The following is a 25,216-nucleotide window of genomic DNA, read 5'->3' on the forward strand; positions in this document are numbered from 1 at the left end:
GGGAGTGAAAGGCGGGATATCAAATCCAAACTCTTCTTCTTCTTCTCTGTCTGGCTGTTTAGCAGATTGGGAATGAAATGTCTCAGCAACAGCTGTTTTAAATTACTTTCTTTTGACCCCAAGTGCTCAAAAAAAGCCATCAAAATTTTTCTACAATTTCTACTTTTAGTTAAGTATTGTTATTTATTTACTTGATGGGGGGGCAGCTGCCTCCCCCTACTACACCCATGGGTCAGAAGCTGTTGGTGTGGCATGGTGAGGCATCAGGAAGGGGGAACTGTTCCTACAAGCTGCCTCTGACTGACCCATGGTGGCCCCCCACTCCCCAAACCTTTCCTGAGGACCCCCTGAGCCCAGAGGATTTTCTGGGGGTGCAACAGGAATGAGGGACAGCAAAGCTAGACTGTGCAAATGGTGTCAAGAGCTGTAGCAGGTGAGTTTGCATTACAGTTGTTATCCAGTGTAACAGAAATTCCTTTTATTTAATTGTTTTGTCAATTATTTACAAGTATTTTAATAAAAATAATTTCCAAGTCTTGACGGTAACATTGAAACAATACAAAAGACTACAATTCTATACACAAATACCTAGGATGTGACTCCTACTGAACTCCACTTCGCCTATGTCTAAGTAAACTTGTACAGTGCTACCTCGGGTTAAGTACTTAATTCGTTCCGGAGGTCCGTTCTTAACCTGAAACTGTTCTTAACCTGAAGCACCACTTTAGCTAATGGGGTCTCCCTCTGCTGCCACGCCACCAGAGCACGATTTCTGTTCTCATCCTGGAGCAAAGTTCTTAACCCGAGGTCCTATTTCTGGGTTAGCGGAGTCTGTAACCTGAAGCGTATGGAACCTGAAGCGTATGTAACCCAAAGTACCACTGTATGAGGATTGCACTGAGACAAAACATTCCAAAGCCCTAACCTTCCACAGTGGAGCAGGAGTCCCAACATATAACTCTGCTCAGCTGTTCCAACCAAGGGGAGCTTCACCAGCTGTGCCTGCCAAAAACACAGGAAGGCAGTAGCCAGAATCAACACAGGGTGTTTGGGGGGTGGAGCTGAGCTGACCAAAGCTCTAAAGTAAAGCCTGTCTACCTATCTGCTATGGGCCCAAGCTGGGCCTCTCAGCTGGCACAGCAAAACAAAAACACAAACCATCTTCCCGGGCCACGGTTTGACTTTGCATAATTTTTGAATCTGCTTTCATGGTTTGTCTCTTTCAGACAGGCCATGAATTGTAAGCCAAGGACAAGACTTGGTTGTGCTTCATGGTTTGTCTGGAGTGAGACAAATCACAGGCTCAGGTTTGGATGACATGCCGGGCCCCGGGCCATGGCTTGGCTTACAGCAGCAGGACCAGAGAAGAAGCAAAGTGGTCTGGGAGCCTACAGACTCCCATGCACCTGTGCTAAACCATGGTTTGGCTTAGCATTACATGCAAACCAGGTCTACTGTGTTGTTTACTCAGAAGTAGCCAGCTTGTATTTGCATTGCAGCATTAAGCATAATATGAAGTTTATAATAAATAAACGAGTCCTGCTTTAAAAAAACCAGAAAAACTATAGCTACTCAAGACACCAGAAAATTAATCCTGAGAATATGACACTTTCACAAAACAAAGTAAAAGCAAATAAATGGATTTATATAGATGATAAAATTTAAAAAAGTCTTCCCTGTGAATTGGCAGGGCTTCCATGTTAAATCCTTCAGATCAAACATTCTTGGTATTTTAGCAGCTTCTGAGGTATCCATGGAGCACAAAATTAGCAGGGCCAACATTTTCACTTTTTTTACTAAATGAAACTTCATCTCCTCCAATTTTCAGCTTGTACGGACATATCACACATACACAAGAGCAGTGAAAAGTCTCTATGATGCATGAGGCCTTCTCAGAGCTTTCAAGCAACATATGCTAGAGCCTACGAATTTGAAATATTTATTCATTTCTATTTACATGAGCTATTCATATTTGAAAGAATAAATATTGTTAATTACCAACCCTAGCTTACAAAAAAAAATGTTTTAATCACTGTACAAGTGTCTTAACAGTTTTTGTATTAAGAACTATTTAGTTCAATGTTGCTTTGGGAAGGCAACCTTATCTTGGTGCCTTGTCCCGCAGGTGACACTCCTCCCATACAAAAATCTCCTCACATTCCCAACTGTTCAGGTAATATTTTCAGCCTTTGGCTCAAATTGCTTTTTAACAATAGCCCTATTCAGGCACAGGGGAAGGGCAGAAGTTGCCATTTCAGTCACCTTCTGACTTACCTGACTGTCAGAAGCAGGGCACCTTTTTACTCATGAAGGCTTCCCACATATTTTAGAACCCTAATTATGTAAAGCTCTAAAATGCACAGGGAAGGCAGCTGAAACAGCAACAGAAGAAGATATCGCTAGCACCTTTATTCCTGTTGCACGCACACACACACACACAGTTAATTCACACTTTATATTCAGAGAAGGTTACCATTTGCTGTTCAAGCAAGTAGGTTTGACACCCATCTAATCCAAGTTAAGTAAGCGTTTCCCAAATATTTCCTGCACTAGTTTAAGCATCATCAATGATTACTATCAATATATCCTTGCTGTCATTTATCAAAACAGAAATCTAAATGAAATTCATTTCTGTTTTGCTAATTTTATGGACCTAATTGCACATAAAAGTCTACATAAATGGGAGAATGTTATATTGAACTCTATGAGGCTTCTAAACAGAAAAGCTTAGGATTGTGCAGAAAAACCCCTAAAGATTTGTAGACATTAAAAGCAGGGTTTTTTTTAAAAAAAAAGTGAAGGCATTAAGTCAGATGAATACATAAGTATTCATAAGCATAAAAATGCAGAGGGAAAGCTTTTTTTGCTGTTTGCAGACACAGCAATATCTGCCATCACTAAACAATTACAGTTATAGAACAGTACTAATTAGAAGTACTAGGAAAGTGTAAAACCTTAACATTAATCTTCTCTCCATGACAGATTACAATTGAAACGTATTTCCATGTATCACCATCATGTTCTCCATAAATGATTCCTTCTAAAAGCATTCAAAAGATCTTTGGGGGGAGAAAATCAAGGCTCATCTAAGTATTGCTGTCAGCTTTAAAACACAAAAAAGCATTTTCATTTTGAGCAATTATTACACACACTGCTGCAGGCTTGAAAATAGCCTCTTGCTTGATTGCCTGGAGGTGATTCGTGCCACAGACAATCAGGCTAGAAAGCAGTTGTCAACTAAGGATAGCTGGCCCTCCCACCCCCACCCATTTCCAGGCCATCAATATGCTTTCCCAATCTGATGCCCTCCAGATGTTTTGAACTGCAATTCTTATCAGCTAGGACAGATGGTAATTGTAGTCCAAAACATCTGACGGGCACCAGGCCGGGAAATGTGTGGGCAGCCAGGCAAGTAATATTTGTGAACTACAGTGCAATACTTTGCATGCTGACCTTGACAGAAGCCCCTCTCTCTCTCTCTGATGTGAAGGTTACAAGATTACATCCTTAGTAACTTTTATGGGCCCACACTTCAAAAACCCAGATACTTTTTCAGAAGAGGAAAGGAATTTTCTACTGCATTTGCTCCATGCTTTATTGGACAGCAATGTTGCCAAGTCACTCCCCTCTCATTTCATCAAACCTTTGTGCTCCTCCCCATGTCCCCCCAATTTACACATATCTCACAAACCCGACTTTAAGGCACTTCTTACCCAACTCCTCAGCAAAATAAAAACTCTTTCAAGTCACCAACTCTCTTTCTTTAACTTTAGAGAGGAGAACCTATGTAACCCTGAAGACAACAGGGAAGCAGCAACAACATTTTCGTTCCATGCTTCCCTCACAACTCCCTTGTGAGGTAGCTAAACCAACTAGTAGATGAGCCTCTGCCTCTGTTCATTTGCCTTTCACAATTACCCTAACTCTATCCAGCCTGCCAGGTAGCTAGCTGCATCTTAAAAGAGCAATGCTGCAGGGGTGCTGTCTCCAGTCACTGGCCATTTGGGGAAACAGCCCAAACTTAACAATACTATTATATTATATTATATTATATTATATTATATTATATTATATTATATTATATTATTATATGTATAATATCTCTCTCTCTCTCTCTCTCTCTCTCACACACACACACACACACAATTTCTAGTCCAATGGAAATAAAGACTCAGATAAGAATCTCCACTTCAAAGGTTTGTTAAGAGGAAGACATCCAATGGGCACCCGCAAGGGTGTGTTTCTTTTAGATTCCTATTGAACCACGTACACCATGCAAATGTAAAATGTCAAGGTTTGTAAGTGGCGTTTTTGGTGGCAAATGAAAGCAAAGGTGTCACAGGAGGAAGAAACACTATCCCCACATACATCCCCGAGAGCAAGCACCATAGAAACCAGTGTGACTTCCTTCCAGGTAAACATACCAGTACATGACGTTGTCCCGCCTTTCTCTCTCCATCCAGGACGCATGCCCCCAAATCCACCTTCCCCGTTTGCAGTGGTTTAGCCTCAAGTCAAAAGACAAACAACCACGCGCGGTTGCAGCTTCTGCCGCCCGGGACTCCACACTTAACTGGCCCTGCGCCGCCACCCTCCTTCAACCCCTCGCTCCCTTCCACCCCCGCCCCGCCCGCCCCGACGGCGGCGCCGCCTCCCTCTCACCTCCATGGCAGCGGTCGCCAGCCCCGTCGCGCGGGCTCTCGCTCAAATCCATGGCGGAGAGGGAGCAGACTGCCGCGCGCAGCTCCTCCAAACCCGGCCCGCAACTCCACGCTCTCGCGCCAAAGCGCCTGAAAGTGGCGCGAGAAAAGAGACCCAAGTGCCCCGGCCAGGCGAGCAGCCAATCAGGAGCCGCGGTGACGACATCCGTCCTTCCTATTCCGCTTCGGGGTCGAAGGGAAAGAGCCATAAGAGTGGCTGAGCGGCACCTCGGCTGGCTGCTTCGGGGAGGCGGCGAGTTGGGGAGGAGGGAAGGGAGGGGGTGTGTGTGTGAATGCGCGCGCACGGCGATGGTGATGGAAAGCTGTGCATCGTTTCCTTCTTTGTACTTTCGTGCATTCCGAATGTGGTGGGATAAAAAGATACGGACAGGGGCGAATTATGGCTGCAGTATGTTTGCAAACCCTAGGTTACCTTTCTTCATGCCTAAAACAGGCAACTAGATTTGTAAATGTAATTAATGTCATTTCTTGCGCATCTTTGGACTTTTACTTCCCATGCTTGGAACGGGTTTGAATTCTTAGCTTTAAAGACTAAAATTGTGACTCTTATTTGGTTTATTTTTTTTACCTGCCGATGCGTTGCTTTAATTGTGGTGATTTTATTATTTGTTTGTGGCAAGGGTGCCCATGTTTCCTTTAAATAATGTTTGGGTGCTTGTATTACATAATGTAAATAATAAGTATGGTAGAGCCTATTGCAGGGGGGTTATCTATAACTTCTGTTATATGTAGTTATATAGCAATTCTTGCTGCTAATTATTTCTAGCATAACTTAATGTGAAAATGGTTTTACAGTACAGTATATGGTACTAGTCCAGCTCTACATGCACACTATACCTTTAAAGCACATTCAAAGCACATTCCTTCCCTCAAAGAATAATAGGCACTGTGGTTTATCCCTCACCAGTACAATTCCCAGTAACTGAACAAACTACAATACCCAGAATTATTTGGGTCTGGGGAATGTGTTTTTAAAATATAGTCAGTGTGTATGCAACCTTATTAGGCCACTGTAAACAAGACAATGGCTTTCTTTCTAAAGAAAGGTGGCATGTTCAACGAGGTTATTTCCGTCTAAATGGGGTAAACCTCCATTCCTGTGTGACACAGTCGCAATTCTCCCCACACTCCTAAGTGTTTGTATTTTTAATAATAATAATAATAGACTAAACAAGCACATACATGCACCTGCACATTTAACATTTTGGCTACTTTTTCCTGGTGCTTTCACATTTGCCACCATGGACTCCTTTGGGAGGAAGGGCAGGGTAGAAATTTAATTTTAAAAATACTTATGGAACTGTATCATACTGAATTGGACAATGGCCAGTGTTGCCTGCTCTTGACTGCAGCGGTCAGAGGTCTTTCCCATCACCTACTATTTGATCTTTTTAACCGGAGCTGCTAGGAGTTGAACCTCAGACACAGAAACCTGCCATATGAGTCAGATCATTGGTTATCCAGTTCAATACTCCCTACCCTGACTGGCAGTGGCTCTCCAGGGTCTGACTCAACCCTACCTAGAGATGCTGAGAACTGAACCTGTGACCTTCTGCATGAAAAGCAAATGCTCTGCCACTGAGCTACAGGCTTCCTTTCTGAAAGCTTCTATATGTACACTTCTACTGTGCTATAGACATTCCCTACTGTAAATAAGGGACGTGGGTGGCACTGTGGGTTAAACCACTGAGCCTAGGACTTACCGATCAGAAGGTTGGAGGTACGAATCCCTGCGACAGGGTGAGCTCCCGTTGCTCGGTCCCTGCTCCTGCCCACCTAGCACAGTGTTTCCCAACCTTGGGCCGCCAGCTGTTTTTGAACTACAATTCCCATCATCCCTGACCACTGGTCTTGCTAGCTAGGGATGATGGGAGTTGTAGTCCAAAAACAGCTGGAGGCCCAAGGTTGGGAAACACTGACCTAGCACTTCGAAAGTACATCAAAGTGCAAGTAGATAAATAGGTACCACTCCAGCGGGAAGGTAAACGGCGTTTCTGTGCGCTGCTCTGGTTCGTCAGAAGTGGCTTAGTCATGCTGGCCACATGACTCCCATGCCGGCTCCCTCATCCAATAAAGCGAGATGAGCACTGCAACCCCAGAGTCGGTCACGACTGGACCTAATGGTCAGGGGTCCTTACTGTAAATAAGGACATCCATCTCAATTCTGTGCTTGTTGGGGAAGTTGACAGGAAAGCCTTAGACATCTTGATAATTATTTAGTGCATTTAGATCTGGGCATGAATTGCTTTGTCTTTGCTGCTTTAAGGTTGTTTTTTATATACAGTATCATGCTTGTCTGTTTTTAGATGGTTTGGGTGAGGTTTTACACTGGCTCTGTGGTTTTATGTTATTTGTATTGAGGTTGTCTTATGGATTGCATTGTATTTGCATAATTTATAGATTTCTGTAAACTCCCTTGGGAACTTTGATCAGTGGGTTGTTCTAGAAATGGCACAAATACATAAATGTTCACTCAGAAGCAACTTATGCAACTTATGCCCAAGTAACTGTGCTTAAGCTTGCAGCTTTTGTCACAAATAATACAGTATTAGCTAGACTGGGGGCGCTGTCATGAAGACCCATAACACATATCAATGAAGTAGGCCACACTTTAATAGTATTCATGACCCTATTTTAATACTGGGGGACTGAGGCAGAGAGACAGCACATTCAAGGCCATGTGATAGCTGCCCACATTTTGCAGGTCAAAGTTTGTTGTTAACAAGCTTAGTAAAAGTCTCATTTAGATCTTGCTCCATAGCCACTCAACCTCCTATGCAAACATTTTAATTATTTTTGTGTATAAAATACGACATTGGAGTATTGAACCACACTCCTCTGCTCTTGCCAACTAAACTGTTTTTCTCATTCAATCAACACCAGAATGTTAACCAATGACACAGTTAATTTTACAAACTGAAACTGTTGCCATAGCTCCAGTTCAGCTTAAAAGAATAGCCTTTTTATCCTGGTTCTAAAGTTGTTTGTGCAACTTACAGTACTTAATTATTTCTTTCTTACAACTTTAATTCAAAATAACCATGCTAGTTCCTCTCACTGTATAACTCCAGTTGAATCTCAATGGATTTTGCTTGGGTTTAAGTGCATATAAATGTTCAAAGGCTTGAGAAGGAGAAAAACTGCATGTAGACTTGGGTCGTCATATTGTAAATAGTCTTATCACCAGCAGCTTATGCTGACATGATCTTTAATCCTCGTCATACAGAACAGCTTGGCATAACCTTTGTCCACTTCTTTGAGGAGGGGAAAAAACACCCTGACGTTTTATCAGGTGACTCAGAACAACTTTAAACATGCTCAGTTTGTAAGTGAAAACCTCAGAAAGCAAAGTGAAAGAGAAGCACATTAGTAAGAATGGTGGGCCATCAAAAACGCAAAATAGAAGGAGCTGCAGCAATTCATTCCTACAAATGTCAGCGAAAGGTGAGTGATGCTTTTATTTCTCTCTGCTAAAAATAAATCAATCATACATGTAATTATAAAATCAGATAATTACTCATGAACAAGATTTTATTTATTTTAACATTTATAATCTGTACGTTTTGCCAAAAATGACTTGTGAAGTAGCAATGTAAAGATGCACATCTTTATTGATACATATTACAGCAAATACAGCTTTAGGGTCTTAGACCACAATGACTGATTTCCACCACCACCTCTCAAAAGGGTGTACACATTATTTGAGGCTATAGTATATTGCAAGCTAAGGCACCAAAGTAAATAGTGAGACAGTAGTTTAAATGTACAAAATTTAGTAGAAAAGTTACGATTGCGTTGTGGTAAACAGTCTGCAGTGGGTGATGTGACATCCCTCATTTCTTCAATATTCTTGTATGCCATTATGACTTAGTAAGCAAATTTTAGCACTTGCATTAAAAATTGGTAAGGCTGCCAGATGCCCAATGAGTCATGGGCCCCATGGAGACTTCTTGTTAGGGCTGGGCAGAGGCGGGGGGGGGATAATGGGATGTGGCGCTGGATCCTGGGGAGGGACCCAGCTGTCTGGAAGGTTCTAAACTGGGTACTGAAGAGGTGCAGAGTGGATTGTCAGGGACGATCTCTACATTGGTCATCAGACATCCAGAGTACAGTGACAGAGCGACTTGACTTGATGCAGCACTGCCTCCTGCCTGCAAACTGCTTCCCACCCCTAGAGGGGCACCTGAGGCTAGATCAGACAATGAGTCAATCTTGTCATTTCCACCTCCATTTGCAAAGATGCAGCAAAGGCAGACCCAGCAAACCCATCCTGTATTCATAACAGTGTCTGTTTGCTTGCCCAGTCCTATGGCTTGGGGTGGCAGCTGCAGGAATAAATGTGCCCACCCTGCTCTTCAGAAAAGGCATATATGGATGGGGTATCAAGTTTTTGGACATTGCCTTAGCTTATGCCTAACTCCGCTGTGAACTTCTGAACCATGTAGCGTGATAAATGGTTCAGCATTGAAGTGAATTTTGCAATAAAGCCTTTGCCAGCCACCAAGCTATGACCATGTGTGGGAGCCAGAACACAATCAAATACTTTTTTTCAGAGGAGAAGCGCCTGTTTGTTGTTTTATTGTCATCCCTAGCTAAATACACGGTGCTGCTGACCTTCCTCACAAGGCTGTTGTTGTAAAGGATACTTAATACAATTATTGTTTACTTAATGTAATAGGTTTCCATCTCATTTTCCTATGCAACTATATTCAAAGTGGCTAGCAATGTCTCCAAACACTAAAACTATAAAATCACAATCTAAAACCACAAGAATGCAAGTTTTAAAAATACCATATCAGAGTCACAAAAAAGAAAACACTTGGAAAACAGCACCAGAATAGCCCAGTGAAAAATATGTCATTTCAGCAGTATCTATTAAAACCCAAAAGTCTGCATTTCAGCAGTATCTATTAAAACCCAAAAGTCTGCATAAGCTGGTGAGTCTTAAGACCTGAAGGTGGAAAGAGAGAATATAATGGATCTCCCCAAGAATGGCATGCCACAATTGTATATAAACTTAAATAAGGTGCTTTGACCATTCCGAAGTATTATATTTTAATGTTCCATTATTTTAATGTTGTATTTTATTTTTGTTTTTAAGTTGTAATCATTCATCTTGTTTTTATTATTGCTTGTAAGCCGCTCTGAGCCCGGCCTTGGCTGGGGAGGGCGGGGTATAAATAAAAAATTATTATTATTATATTATTATCACCAATAATACATTAGCTACAAGAATATGTTGCAGTTTGTCATATTTTTCCAACAACAAATTTTTGAGTAATGGGGCAGTTTGATTTCCCTGCAACATAAATGCTTTATTCATGCAGTGACTGAAAACTCTTGAGTAAAAAGGCTTTTATACAACAGAAAATCATTGGGAATTATTCTTTAGTTTGCAGAAGATTTCAGCCTTAATGATAAGACAAAAATAAGTAAAACATTTGTCCTGATCTCCCCCCACCCCAATATAGTGAATTTTGGTGAAGTTTTGTTACACTGTTTTGATTTGTTTTGTTACTCCTACATCTCACAAACTCTGAACTTCCTCCATAGTCCATTTTATATGCCTTTTTTTGCTTTCTCTTCTGACTTTCACCCCTTCTCCTCTGCATAAAGCCATCCTCTTTGTCTGAAGTGACATTTAAATAATACAGCTTATCTGTAAAGCTTTAGCTATGAGTCATTCTGCTACAGCTGGTTTAGCTTCCATTTCACTAAGGATGTTGTTTTTAATTATGTTGCTAGAGTCAAAGCAACTTCCACAACTAAAAGTGCTTTCAGAGATCTGCTTCCACTGGTACCCAGAGCTCCAGACAGGAAGCAAAAGTTCCCTCTAGGAAAATGCCATCTAGTACTGGATGTTGACTGTGCCAGCAGTGGTTCATGCAGATCCTGCCAGTACATTTGCACTAGCAACAATAAGCATAATCAGCCCCATATGGATTGTGGGTGTTAGTCACTGCCTGGAAGTGCTTTGAGTTGCCTGTTTACTTTGTTGCAAAAGCTTAACATTTATCATGGCCTGGTATTAAGACTGAAATATCAACTGCTCAGAGAAGTCAGACCAACTCACCCCCCTTTCCTAAGCAGAGCCCTCCATCTTGGATCCTGCACACCATACACTAAAACCTGGTGAAATATCACTGCCCTCTAAGGAGTGGACCTCAGGCTCTTCCAGTGAACAGAAGAAACTTTTCCCAATTTGGGAAGTGTTAGTCAACCAAATCACTACTATTCTAGCCTTCACCTCCTGGAAGGAGCTAGTGTCTGAAGAACAAGACACAGGTCCTTAAAGATGTAGTCACTTAAGGGGATGGAGCTCCCAGAAAGACACTGCTGGCTAGAACATAAAACCCCGACCCGTTGCTCCAGGCTAGAGCTGAGGTCACTTCTGTAACCTTAGTTGGGAAATTGCTGGCCATGGTCCTGAATTCACACCAAGAATCTCTGGGCCTATACCTGCAGTTATGTCTAGTGTGCTGGACCTGCCCTGTTTCAGATCAGTGCCAGCTTTCTTTGTGTCCTCTTGCTTGTGCTGTTGGATCTCTGGGATGCTAGAAGCTCTCATGGATCGGGAGAATTCCATAGGTGGCTGTGTATTATATCTTGTAATAAATAAATATGGGTTTTTGAAGGGTATGAGTCCTGTAAGTCATGTGATGTGAAATGGACACAAAAGATGGTCAAAACAACCATCTACTAGATTGTCCACTTATCAGACACATACCTGGAGCTCTACAAGTGCTACATGAAATTACATGAACTGTCATAGATATCTAAGTAGATGTGTGGAAAGAAGGCAAAACCCCAAATACACTTCAGATGTCTCTTATTTTTGTGATATATCAGTTATCCAGAATGCAGCTTCCATACCTATAAGCGCCATCTGTTAGGACTGAATACCATGCCAGAGTTCTTCAGGCCCTAGTTGGTTTAATGTCTGTGCTTCACTTGTTGCTCACCAGTTGCAGCCTGATTGGGATTAGCAAGCCTCCAGGAAATGCTAGCTTGGTTTTGCATCTGAAGTTTAGATAGGCTGCTGGTTTAGATATGCAGGCAGCTCTCTCTTTTGGTTTGGCTCTCTCTCTCCCTAAAACACACTCTTTCTCTCTGGCCTACCTCACATTTTCCGCTTGCCTGCCTACCTGTGCTTGAGAACAGGAACTACATCCAACTGTTAATTGGAGTTTCCAGAATATAATGACATGAAGACTTTGAGATTTGCTTGGGACTATGCCTTAGTTTGATTTCTTAGGCTATCTATGGCTCATGGTTCTGGATGGATTCTTGCAAACACACCACAATTTCAAACATCTAAAGCAGTCATAATTTATTCAGTGTTATTTGTGAGCATGGCAGATTTTAAAAATAAGTGGCACACAGCTACTGTATATGGTTTAGTAAACAATTCAGCTACTGAAGTGTGGATGATATTAGGAGTACGAACTGAGGACTGGCTACACAAAACCCTGCCTTATACTGAATTAGATCACTAGTCCATGTAGCTCAATATTGTTCATACAATCTCCAAGATTACAGATGAGATCTTTTCCAGCTCCTCTACCTGGATATGCTGGAAATTAAGCCTGTGACCTTCTGAATGCAAAACATTTATTGTATTAGTGTAGGCCTTCTACGGAGTTCGGGTTACATGTAAAAATAAAAATAATCATACATAATAATAATCACATGAATACTATTTATCTGAAGAGCTGTCCTTTCAGCACCTCAACACTGCTGATATTACACACGTGTCAGCATTCAAAGAAAAAGTCCACCCATGTTGATTTAACTATGTAAAAACTGTGTGAGAGTTGGCCTGATAAGAGGGTTAGGTTACTTACCGAGAGGTGGTTGTAAGTAATCTGTTTTGCCTCACCATGCTGATTGTTAGTACTGGTCTGGAATGTGCAAAATCCTAAATTAGATGTATGTATATACTGGGCATTTTTGCATCCAAATGTGTATGAGCAATTAGCATATTTAATTCAGGAAAAATAAAGCAGGTCATGCATCCAAACGCGTACTGAAATAGAATATGAAGTCTTAAACCAATATTCTTCAGATAAATAAAGACTGCTTTTTGTTTTTGCAAAATCAGAAAAGATATAGCCATGTAGATATATACTTTGCAATAAAGCTTTGAAGGAGATTTGTATAATGCATAAATACATCTGTGTTTGTACCAAAAACTTCAAAAGCACCATATAAAGAGGGGTGAGGGAGAGAGATGTTCTGCTGGCATTCATATCAGCCCGCCTCCCAGTATATATCACATAGCTCAGTTGAAGTGGTACTATGATGACAGGAACCAACCAGAAGGCACCATGCAAATCAGAATACTGTATCCTGTACCAGCTGCTCTGTTGCTAGCTGGGTTGTTATAGTGATAAACTGAGGCCTTGCCTCTTGGCTTCTCCTTGAAAGAAAAACCTTTAATTTCTCAAGGGAAGGAAAAGAAGCGAAGGGGGAGAAGGCGGGGGAGAGAATTACATGAGAAAGGAAAACATTATCTGACTGAGAAGAGAATAGCAGAGAGGGCATCACCGCAAGCAGCATTCGCTGGCCATGCCAGTGCTTGCAACTAATGCTGAGTCAGAAACAGGTTTCCCAACATCTCTTTCTAATGAGCTTCCTTCAGAAACCATGGAGGAGATAGAACACACATGTCCTCAGCCTCGACTGGTAAGTAAGAGACAAAAGGATACATTTATTTGAGCTCTTTGTCTCATTAGGATGTAATGAAATCAGTACTTTATAGCCTGAATAGAAATTAGAAAACAGCTTCATCCATTTTAGCTCTTTGTGTTTATTGCCTATATTGTAAAAATGTGTATTACAAAGTATTAATTATATCTACTGCATTAAGAAAGACAATTTAGGGATTCTTGCATGTTTCTCTCTTTCAACTGAGATGCAAAAATACAATTAAAAAATGGTGCTTTCCCCATCCCTTTGTTAGGTTCAGATTGCAACAGAACTCTTCCTTTACTCCTTGCCTGTTCTTTGCCTTTCTGCTGATTTAAAAAATGAAATGGCAGGGAAGAAGGGATTTAACCATCAAAAAAGCAAAAACTGCCTTTTAGAGAAACACTGGAAAAGAATGTAACAGATCTCACTTTTTGTTTTGGTTTTCAGGGATTCCAGTGTGCACAAAATGGATGATATTACTTTCAAGCAGTTGAGAGCATATGAGTTGGGACAGTAGCATTAGGAGAAAAATCTGCATTTCTTCAGTAATTAATCTATAGAAACTGTGTTTGTAAGGAAGCTAGCTGCGTATAGAATTAATAATCCCTTCCTCACTGCATGGATGCTGTTCTGAATTAGACCAGCACCCACTTTGAATATTTTCATTACCATTGTTTCACATATACATTTTGTCCCAATCAAAAATTTTGCTCAGATTTTTTATAAGGGGGGGGGGGATAAAGAGTTCAGCTTGGTGATTCTCTGAAGTTGTTCGTTGCATAAGTTATGCTTGAGATACTATAAGAGCTACTATGAAAGGTTTGCATTGTAAGAGATGAGTGCACTAGCAGATTACAATTAGGAAGGGTAAAGAAATGGCCTCTGATGTATGTGAATAGGATTGGGTTTACTTCCAAAAGTAAGTAAGCAACACTACTAGGCCAACTTACCTGGGAGTCAGTGATGGGTATTCTGTGATGGGTACATGAAAAGGATATCTAGCTTAATCCTAACCACGCCCCAGCAATCTAATACGAAGTACCCTGGGGGCTGCATACTGTTTTCCATAGCGATAAATACTTTTCCCCATTTTTGTTTCCTAAAAAGTAGTTTAATCACTCCTATCACTGCCTCCTGAGAAAGCAAAACTCAGGCAGCCAATTTGCCAAGCTGTCACTGTGACGTAGGCAGTAGTTTAATACTTTCCCATGGAGACTATTTAACACTGAAATGGAATAATAACTTTGATTTTTTACCAGTGTTTAAACAATTATTTAATGCTTACATTCAACTTTCTATTTTAGACGCTATTAAAATTCCATAATAATTGATGAACGTGACTTAAATTAACTTTTTAATAGGGATGAGTTGGGGTTTTTTAAAAAATGTTTTGTTTAAAGCATGGAGGCGGTTACAGACATTTTGCATTGAAATGTGCTTATGATAACTATTAAAGAGTTTCCTGTTGAAACCTCATGCACAACAAAACTATCCTGGAATATATTAGAATCCCATCATCAGACGAGAAGAATGAAAATTATTTATTTATTTATTTATTGTTTCTTTATATCCTGCCTTTCCTGCAAGGAGCTCAGGGTGGCATACATAGTTCTCCCTGTTCCCATTTTATCCTCACAACAACTCTATGATGTAGATTAGGCCAAGAGAAGTTGACTGGTCCAAAATTACCAAGTGAGCTTCATGGCTGAGTGTGGATTTGAACCAGGTCTAGTGTGAACTTGGTACTTGCATATGCATTTTGCCTATTGTTGTAGCATTCATCTGGGAATATTTATTGCTTCAAGAACTATATTAATATTACCAGAGTTTGTTTTCAATTTACACAGCGTTTTGAATGAAAGACAGGAGTGACACTGTGTTAATCAAGACTTATGGAACACTTTAACTTCTAAAATAAGCATATGGTGGGACTGTACGTATTCCTAGCCATAATCTAAGTCCTGCATGAAATAAATGTGCTGTTAGCAAAGGTCAAGAAAATACAGCTTTCATTTGGTCAGGATTCAGCAAGAAACATTTATTGAAGTGGTAGAGAATAAATAGGACAATGCAGGAAATGACTTTGTACATACAGTGGTACCTCGGGTTACAGATGCTTCAGGTTACAGACGCTTCAGGTTACAGACTCCGCTAACCCAGAAATATTACCTTGGGTTAAGAACTTTGCTTCAGGATGAGAACAGAAATTGTGCGCCAGTGGCACGGCGGCAGCAGGAGGCCCCATTAGCTAAAGTGGTGCTTCAGGTTAAGAACAGTTTCAGGTTAAGAACGGACCTCCGCTACGAATTAAGTACGTAACCAGAGGTACCACTGTATATTGGAGTTGTTTGATTGAAATCATCCCACATGAAAATTGCAGTCTGTGTTTGAAACCCTCAGAATATAGACAACATAAAGAACCAGTAGGATTCTGAAAGAGTTCCCATGCCAACTGATTCTGGGCCTCTAAACTCAAAAGGATCAGAAAATTACAAGGCTCCCTCCCCTCCCTGCTCACTGAAGCAAGGTCTACAGGAGCAAATGGCCTCCAATAACCCTATCAGATAAAAAAAGAATTAGAAAACAAATAAGGAATACAGAATTGTATAAGCTTTTCCCCTCTAATGTTAGATTCAGTTTAAAAACTGCAATCCCCACCATCTATTACAATTGGCCATTCTTCCTGGGGCTTGTGGGAAGTGAAATCCAACATTTAGTCTTCACACTAGCTCTAGTGGTGCTGCGGATATGTATATAAGAATATTTAGATGGTTGCCAGAGAAACACTGAAGTTGTGAGCTTTATTCAATTAGGTTGATTTCACATGGAAGTGCTTTCACACAAGGAGTTTGCCACACAAAATCTGAGGGGGCATAGTCACAAGAGAAAGGCACACCCCATGACAGAGGTAGCTAATGTGGTGGACAACAGCTCCCATATAGCCCAACAACATCTGGAGGGCACAATGTTAGCTATCCTTGTCCTATGAATTTCAGAACATTTGAAGGGGCCTCTGGGAGCTTTGAAGTTTATAGGCAATGCACTAACAAAGTACTTCATTATCAGTCATGTAGTTAGTTATTTAACAAAATTTATATACCACTTACAAAAGACCAGATCCAGGCACTTTTGGAAGAAACTGATATTCTGGATCCATTTCAGTTGGGGTTTAGGCTTGGTTTTGGCACAGAAACTGCTTTGGTCACCCTGTGTGATGACCTCTGTCAAGAAAGAGACAAGGGAAGATGTCCCTGTTAATTCTTCTCAACCTCTCAGTGGCTTTCGATACCATTGACCATGGTATCCTTCTGGAGCGACTGTCTGAACTAGAGGTGGGCAGCATCGCTTTGTGGTGGTCCCAGTCCTACTGGGATGGTCGTTCCCAGAGGGTGTTGCTTAGGGAATGCTTTTCAGCCCCATGGAACTTTCACCGTGGGGTTCCTCAGGGCTCAGTCCTACCCCCCACATTGTTTAACATCTACATGAAACCGCTAGGTGGGGTTATCTGGAGGTTTGGAGGATGTTGTCAGCAGTATGCTGATGACACTCAGCTCTATTTCTCCATTACATCTGCAGGTGAGGCAGTGGAAGTGCTGGACCAGTGTCTTGCCTCAGTAATAGACTGGATGAGAGCCAACAAACTGAAATTCAATCCAGATAAAACTGAGGTACTGTTAGTGGGTGGTTCCCTAGACCAGATGGGTGGGAGATCACCTGCTCTTGATGGGGTTACACTTCCTCTGAAGGAGCAGGTTTGTAGCTTGGGGTACTCCTGGATCCCTTGCTATCACTCGAGGCTTTAGGTGGCTTCAGTGGACCGGAGTGCCTTCCATCAGCTTCAGCTGGTGGCCCTGCTTTGCCCCTATCTGGACAGGGATAGCCTAACTACTGTTGTCCATGCTCTGGTAACCTCAAGGTGAGATTACTGCAATGTGTTATATGTAGGGCTGCCTCTGAAGACAGTTTAGAAACTTCAGCTAGTGCAGAATTCAGCAGCCTGGTTGCTCACCAGAGCAAGACAGATTGAGCATATTACACTGATCCTGGTCCGACTGCACTGGCTACTAATTAATTTCTGGGCCCAATTCAAAGTGCTGGCTTTGACCTATAAAGCCTTAAATGGCTCAGGACCACAATACCTCAATGACCGTCTATTTCCATATGAACCTACCCGGACGCCGGGACCATCTTCTGATGGTGTGCCTTCTCTTCAAGAGGTCCGGAGGGTGGCAACATGAGAACAGGCCTTCTCAGCAGTGGCTCCCCGTCTGTGGAATGCTCTCCTCAGGGAAGTTTATCTGGTGCCTTCATTATATGCCTTTAGGCGCCAGGCAAAAACATTCCTTTTTAACCAGGCCTTTGGTTGATTTGATTGTCATCCTATGCCCTCTTAAAATGTGGGTTTTGCCGGAGTGTGTGTGTGTGTTATTGGGTAGTTGTTTTTATTTTGATTATATATTTTGTGGTTTTATATTTTGATTTTATTCTGTGAACCGCCCTGAAATCTCCGGGCATAGGACAGTATATAAATTCAATAATAATAATAATATTTTATTATTTGTACCCTGCCCACTCTGGGCAGCTTCCAGCATATATGAAAACATAGTAAAATTAAACCTTAAAAAGCTTCCCTATACAGGGGTGCCTTCAGAGGTCTCCTAAAATATATATAATTACTCATCTCCTTGACAACTGATGGGAGGGCATTCCACAGGGTGGGCGCAGCTACCAAGAAGGCCCTCTGCATGGTTCTCTGTAGCTTCACTTATTGCAGTGTGGGAACCACCAGAAGGCCCTTGGTGCTGGATGACAGTGTCTAATCAGGTGTAGTAGAGCCACACATTCAACCCAAAGTGGAAGCAATAATAAGGTAGATACCAAAAGGGCAGAATATAAGCATTTTTTAATATAAAAAAGTAGAACATTGCTTTCCATTTTTCTTCGCTGAGATAATTCATATGCCCTATGTACACCCAGAGATTTTGTGAGTAGAACTCACGTGTTTTAAGCTGCAATCTATGCAAAGCTACATATGTGGGAGTAAGTCCACTTGAATTTGGTGCGACTTAAATCTGAGTCGACAGGTATAGGCTTGCAGTGTTGCTCACTGGAGTGATGAGAGAACTTGTGTCCTGTTACAGACCAGCAGAGGGAGCTTATGGAGCAAGGCAACAGGAATAGCTTAGATCAGAATTGGAAATGAATGAAGGCCTTTTGAGCCTCTGCCTCCAGTCCACCTACCCTTGGTGTCATCCCCTTTTGGGGAACTAAAGTCCCTTAAAGTGTGAACCCTCTGGCTGAAAATGGGTCCTTCTGCATTCCATGACGTCATACCTGGTGCACTCCTAGTGCCACTGAACCTGCAAGGGCAGACCCTCCAAATGTCCCTATTTTCCAAGGACGTCCCTGATTTAGAGAAGCCGCCCCAGTTTCTGATTTGATTCCAGAATATCCCACTTTTCCTTAGGATGTCCCTATCTTCATTAGAGAAAGGTTGGAGGGTATGGAGTTATCTGAACCCCAAGCTGTCTGAAGGCGATTCTACATAGTGAAGTTTTTTTAAAAAAATGTTTAATTTTTTATGTTTTTATATACGTTAGAAGCTGCCCAGAATGGCTGGGGCAACCCAGTAAAATGTGTAGGATGCAGGTGGCGCTGTGGTCTAAACCGCAGAGCCTAGGACTTGCCGATCAGAAGGTCGGTGGTTCGAATCCCCGCAACGGGTGAGCTCCTGTTGTTCAGTCCCAGCTCCTGCCCACCTAGCAGTTTGAAAGGACATCAAGTGCAAGTAGATAAATAGGTACCGCTCCGGCGGGAAGGTAAACGGTGTTTCCGTGCACTGCTCTGGTTCGCCAGAAGTGGCTTAGTCATGCTGGCCACATAACCCAGAAGCTGTACGCTGGCTCCTTTGGCCTATAGAGAGAGATGAGCACTGCAACCCCAGAGTAGGCCACGACTGGACCTAATGGTCAGGTATACCTTTACCTTTATAAATAATAAAATAATCATTATGGAATGGGGTGTCCCTATTTTCATTGGAGGAATGTTGGAGGGTATGCAAGGGAGCGTGGGAGGCACTTAGTTCCTCTGGCTTAGGGATATTCACCTGTGAGGGCCCTAACTCAGGTTCTATGTGTCCTGGTTCAGAGAAACCTCGGGTTCAGTGGTCCCATGATCACAAGTATCAGGCTCTGAGCCAGAACTCAGTCTGGATCTTTCCAGACCAATAAAACACTGGTTGCTGCAAACTTTTGTGCAGCACTAGCCAGACCAGTGGGAAGCATTAAGAAAACTTTGAAGCTGAAGGCTTGAAGACTATTCCCTCTGATAAGCTGTAATGCTAGCATAAACTGTTCAGTGGGTGGCAAAGGAAGGCCTTTCAGAATTCCCAAGCATCCATAATCCAAAAGCTTTCCCTATTCTACCAAGCAAGGAGAGAGGCGCAAGAGTGGCAAGAGAAACGACCACAAAACAGGTCTATTTTCTTTAGGTTATCTCCCAGGAAACAGCCTTTTACTAGCTAAGTCAAGATTATCATCTTCTAGGCGTGGGACCATAGCCATTATTGTTTTAACATCTCTACCTTCCTCTTTATCCCAGCATGAACCACATTGTATTGGATGTTGTGTAACTTGACCTTGCTTAGAAATAAAAAGGCAGTTTAGCACTCAACTATTACAAAGACACAAGGGGAAAAGACAGTGATTAGAAAATATAGGAAAGAGCCCAGACTGTATGGTCATGTATAATAAAAAGGAAACACTGTGCTCCGTGGTCAGTCAGTTTCCACAAAACCCAACCCTTAAAGTTTGATTTAAGTGTACATTGCACATCAGAAGTAGTAGTACTAGGTATATGTAACAGATTTTACACGCTTAAAAATCCCTTTAATGTTACTTTCCCCACATGTTTATGTAACAGATAGCAGTAGTAATGAACAAGATGTTTTCTTTGCCCTAATTATTCAATTCTCTTTTATGGCTCTCAAGACTTTTAAAGAGCAGTTAAAGGAGATGATATGACACCAGAGCTCCAGAATAGCAGAAATATTTTAGTGCACGGAAAGACTAGCTCTTCTCATCTGGGCCATAGATTTTATTGGGATTAAAAGCTAAACAACACATTTGAGGAAAATCACATGGTACAGTGCTCCTGGTTCGAGTCATCTAAAAATGCAGAATGTCTAGACTGACCCGCCTCATTTTTTTATTAGAAAATGATATCCCTTCTTAAGCAGCTATTCAGGCCCAATGGAATGGCTCCCAGAAGTCAATGTAGAGTTGAAATATCAAGTCTAGAATGGGATGTATCTGGTTCTTGTTAAGAAAGCTTTCTGTTCCTAAAGGACTGTTTTGAAAACATAAGCAAGAAAAATTGTGATTTTCTATAGTAAATCGCACCCCAAACAGGAAGGATCAAGGGCTCTTGTAATCCTTCTCTTGTCTGAAAGGACAGGAGCAATTATTTTCATTTGTGCTGCTGTGAACAGCTCATGGAGTAGAAATATGCCACAAAGTTGGTTACCTTGTCTGCAGCTCTCTAGGACAAAATCATATTGAGGAAAAGGGTGTGGACTCTTTGAAGAAGATGTGTGTATGGGCAAGCCCAGTTTATTCCCAGTCCCTGTTGGGCAGAACTGTTGGTTTTTCTGGGCAGCAAATTCACCCATCAAAGCATATCTCCAAATTAACAAAAAATAGGGGAAAGCATTGATGGTTAAGACACATCCTCTGCTGTTAACCCCCCTGCCTTCTGGAAAGGTATTTGGTGTTACAAGGAGCTCCAGGCACAAGAAGGGGAATAGAAAATATTGGTTGTGCAAGCTGCCTTCTGTTGACACTGCCATTGGACACAACCAGCAGCAGAGCATATGCTCACACTGCCCAGGGCGGGTGCGCTCCTGAGGGGGGCGTGGTGCAGAGGGTGCCCTCCCAGGCGTGGGAAAGTACGTTTCCGAGCACAGTTCAAAGGGTTGGTACTGACCTTTAAAGCCCTAAACAGCCTCAGTCCAGTATAACTGAAGGAGTGTCCCCACCCCCATCGTTCTGCCCGGACACTGAGTTCCAGTGCCGAGGGCCTTCTGGCGGTTCCCTCATTGCGAGAAGTGAGGTTACAGGGAACCAGACAGAGGGCCTTCTCAGTAGTGGCACCCGCCCTGTGGAACGCCCTCCCAAAGAGAAAAACAACTACCAGACTTTTAGAAGACATCTGAAGGCAGCCCTGTTTAGGGAAGCTTTTAATGTTTAACAGACTATTGTATTTTAATATTTTGTTGGAAGCCGCCCAGAGTGGCTGTGGAAACCCAGCCAGATGGACGGGGTATAAATAATACATTATTATTATGATGATGATGAAGCCGGGGGCGGAGCGAGCCACCCATGGCGGACATTCGGTGTGCTGCTTGCCCGTGACTCCCAAGCCTCCCCCCCCAAGCTGTCAAAACAAAGGGGGAAGGGGGGAATGCCGCCAGCAAAACGGCACAGCTCCCCTCCTTACCCTGACGGCTCTGGGTAGTCTTGGGAGTCAAGGACAGGCAGTGGGTCAAATGTCACCCTCCTCAGTGAAGGCACTCGGGGCGGTCCTCCCCCACCTCCCCCCTTCCTACGCCCCTGGACACAACCCTTAATATTTGTCTCTAACAAGACCTTAAATCAGAGCTTTCCAAACTGTGTGTCACGACACATTATTAGTGTGTCAGCTGCAGTGTGTAGGTGTGTCACACAAACACTCCCCACACTGCTCCCAGGGCTGGAAAGGGGTTAGTTTAACCCCGGTTTGTTAGTAAAACTGAATTACTGTACTGCAAAATGATGCATGTCTAAAAAGTGTGTAACTAACATGAAAAGTTTGAAAAGCTCTGCCTTAAATGATGCCCTCCAGATGCTGTTGGATTACAACTCCCATCATTCTTGCTCATTGGCCATGCTGTCTGGGGCTGATGGCTATAGTAGTCCAGCAACATCTGAAGGCTACCACCTTGGTTACCCAGGCCTTAAAATCCTTGGCTGTTAGTTTTGTTTTGTTCTTTTAAAGCTATGTTCAGAAATACTCTGCTGTGTAGCGTACCTCTGAAAGATGCCGGTCTTACTATATTGACAGCTGTACAGAAGAAGCAAACTTGGGGAAAATATCTATTGTAACCAGCATCCTAAGAATGAAGCCTCTCTTGCTCACAGCCTGAAGTCAGTGAGAGAGTGACTTGAAATTGGCATGCATACTTCCAAAAGCTGGACTAAAAACGAACTCCTTCTAGGATGTTAAAAAATATATATGCAATTCTCTTCAAGACTGAAACAACATACTTTGTTCCTATATCAAGTGCTTCTGTGTGATGACAATGAGCAAAAAGGTCATGCACAGAGCAATAATTAACAATATGTTTTGGTCCACCCTACCCCAATCTGCCCTTCCCTGTCTCTAGACTTTGTCTGCACCTGCTCCATTTGCAGGTGATACAAGCTGCCAGTGCAAAGCTCCCCATGAGAAGCTAACTATTGCTCAGGCCCGCCTTGGAACACCAGGTGAGTCTTCTGGATTTATGAAATATAAATCAATTTCATGGAATACAGCTTTGATACTTGCCCTTGCAGGTTGATTAAGAGTTTTACAGGAAAAACGTAAAAGATGTTTATTTAATTGTTTAGTCAATTGCTGCACATGCTTTTTATTGTACCTGTGTTAAAGGGGGGGGAGTGAAAGGTGATATATATGTAAGCGCTGACAACCTCAGCTGAATTTTGTGACTGTCTTTAGGTACAAAAAGAGGTTTGGATCCAATATTTTTCAGTCCATTATACTGCATTTTCAGGAGAGTTAAGTTTAGGGAATGAGTCTTCCTGTAAACACAGTTTTCTTTTCATGGACAAGGAAGAAAGTTTGCTACTCGTAGATCACATACATTAGAAGAAGTGGGATATAGATATAGATAGATATAGAAGTATTTCCCATGCTTCCAACTTGTACCAGTGAAAACTGACAGTCGCAACATTCGTCTGGAATTGTCAGTGTGTGAATGCTGACATTAATCTAATATGAGATAGTCATTATAATGTATGCATTTGTCTGTTCGTAGATTACAGAGAGTACATTTGTATAGACAGAGCATATGGACAGTGGGGAATAAAATTTGATCCTATCATAAAATGTTAGGGTGAAAGGGAACAACTTCTATCTTAGCTAGAAACTCACTAAGCAGCAGTGGCATGCTGATATTAAAGCAAACCACCAAATATCTGAAATCTTCTACAATGAAGTATTATTGTTAGGTTTTTTTTAAAAAAAAACTGTATATGCTTCACATTTTAGGAGAGTTCTGCATTTTAGCTCTGCTATACACATATGGTCCAATGATGTACACATAACTTATGTAAATTCTTCAGACTGGTAGCTTATTTCTACATTGCTTCTGTTCTTTTGTCCTAATCTGGACTAATTCACCAAATTTGGGAGTAGGGGTGCTTGAATGTACCCATTTTTTATATTGAGTATATGTAGCCAACAATACCTCACAGTAGTCTGACACAGATTTGAGGTACAGTTCTGCTTTGACCTGGACATTGTTTCCTTGCCCCCACAGTGGACAGACCTGTCAGAGTCTATGCAGATGGAATATTTGACCTCTTCCATGCTGGCCATGCTAGAGCTCTTATGCAAGCCAAAACTCTGTTTCCTAATAGCTACTTGTTGGTAGGAGGTAAGGCCAGCATTTGAACAAATATTATCATTGGGTTGATCATATCTGTGGTGCAGTCTTTACAAGCATGCTCAGGAGGTTGCTAGTTTGAACCCACCCAGAGGCAAAACACTTTGAAACAGCAGGAGGAGGAAGCTACTGCCCACATGTTGAGCTTTTGAGCTTCCCTTAGGCATCTCTTTAGCCACTGTGAGAAATGGGATCTTGAACCCTATACCTTTGATCTGATCTCCATATAATGTGTATTGAATTCCTCCCCAATGCAAGTACATTATTGGCTGTGGATATACGGTAGTTTATCTCAGTTCTGATGGGAACGAAATCGGGAAGAATTTTAAATTAAGATTTAATCAAGAATCAGTTTCTGATTCTTCTTTCTTAAATTTCATAGAACTATCATGATAGCATGAGGTGCACTGAAAAGCAGCTTATCCAAGCTTCTGTGCTGGGGCATAATACCACTTTGTTCACCAGTTGCTGGCGTTGAAGGACAGCAGTACTTGTAGTGGAAAGGAAGCTAAGAGACCCATAAATATATCTCAAACTGAGCCTCAGATGGCTAAGTGAGTTTTAGAAAAGTCTAATTACGGCAGAAAAGACACATGGAGCTATTGCTGATAGTAAATTACAATAGACCTATTTAAGCAAGGATGTGCTGGTCCTGGCCGGGGGGGGGGTTACCGTGAGGCATGGTCAGAGTACGGTCCTGGGTTGAGGGTCTGGAGACTGTCCACCAAGGGCGAAGCGGGGTCCAAAGCAAGAAGCCGGGCGTGGTCAGGAACTCCAGAAAAACAGGTCTGGGTGCTGGCAGAAACAGGTTTCCAACGTCGTTGCTCCCGCAACCTGGGACCGGGCTGACTGGCCGTTATCTCCTCTGGGGCCTAGGGCGGTCCCGGCCCACAGGTGACTCGCCTCTCCTGGCCTTAAGGCGGGCACTCCTCCTGAGAGAACCCAGTTCCCTCCGCCTCTCTGCCCTGAGCCTCTGCAGCTCAGGAGAGGCTAGAGGGTTACTGGACCCAGAGACCGCCTCACCTTCCCCTGACAGGGCTGGGAGAGGGGCACCTGCAGGCAATGGGTCCTCAATCATCCCCAGAGCCAGAGTGGATTCATC

At 42.3% G+C, this 25,216-nt stretch overlaps 2 protein-coding genes across 5 annotated transcripts in view; one reads left to right on the forward strand and one right to left on the reverse strand.

Annotated features, from left to right (window-relative positions):
- The window catches only part of POLA1 (DNA polymerase alpha 1, catalytic subunit), a 186,151-nt gene extending 181,320 nt beyond the window's left edge, over positions 1-4,831 (reverse strand). Inside the window, exon 1 of the mRNA XM_082219941.1 lies at positions 4,663-4,831. Within this exon, the coding sequence (XP_082076067.1) occupies positions 4,663-4,714 (52 nt within the window). The 5' untranslated portion in view covers positions 4,715-4,831. The remainder of the gene's footprint in view (positions 1-4,662) is intronic.
- Positions 4,832-4,943: 112 nt separating this feature from the next.
- Positions 4,944-25,216, forward strand: part of PCYT1B (phosphate cytidylyltransferase 1B, choline) — a 31,761-nt gene continuing 11,488 nt past the window's right edge. The window contains exons 1-5 of one of the 4 annotated variants that reach the window (XM_082219974.1): positions 4,944-5,172; positions 7,948-8,165; positions 16,989-17,080; positions 22,834-22,933; positions 23,989-24,105. In XM_082219974.1, the coding sequence (XP_082076100.1) occupies positions 8,153-8,165; positions 16,989-17,080; positions 22,834-22,933; positions 23,989-24,105 (322 nt within the window). In that variant the 5' untranslated portion in view covers positions 4,944-5,172; positions 7,948-8,152. Of the gene's footprint in view, positions 5,173-7,947; positions 8,166-12,531; positions 13,407-16,988; positions 17,081-22,833; positions 22,934-23,988; positions 24,106-25,216 lie in introns of those variants that run through there. The other 3 variants (XM_082219973.1, XM_082219975.1, XM_082219972.1) reach the window with 3 other exon arrangements.

The sequence above is a fragment of the Podarcis vaucheri genome, assembly GCF_965113315.1.
Source record: "Podarcis vaucheri genome assembly, chromosome: 4".
Taxonomy (NCBI): domain Eukaryota; kingdom Metazoa; phylum Chordata; class Lepidosauria; order Squamata; family Lacertidae; genus Podarcis; species Podarcis vaucheri.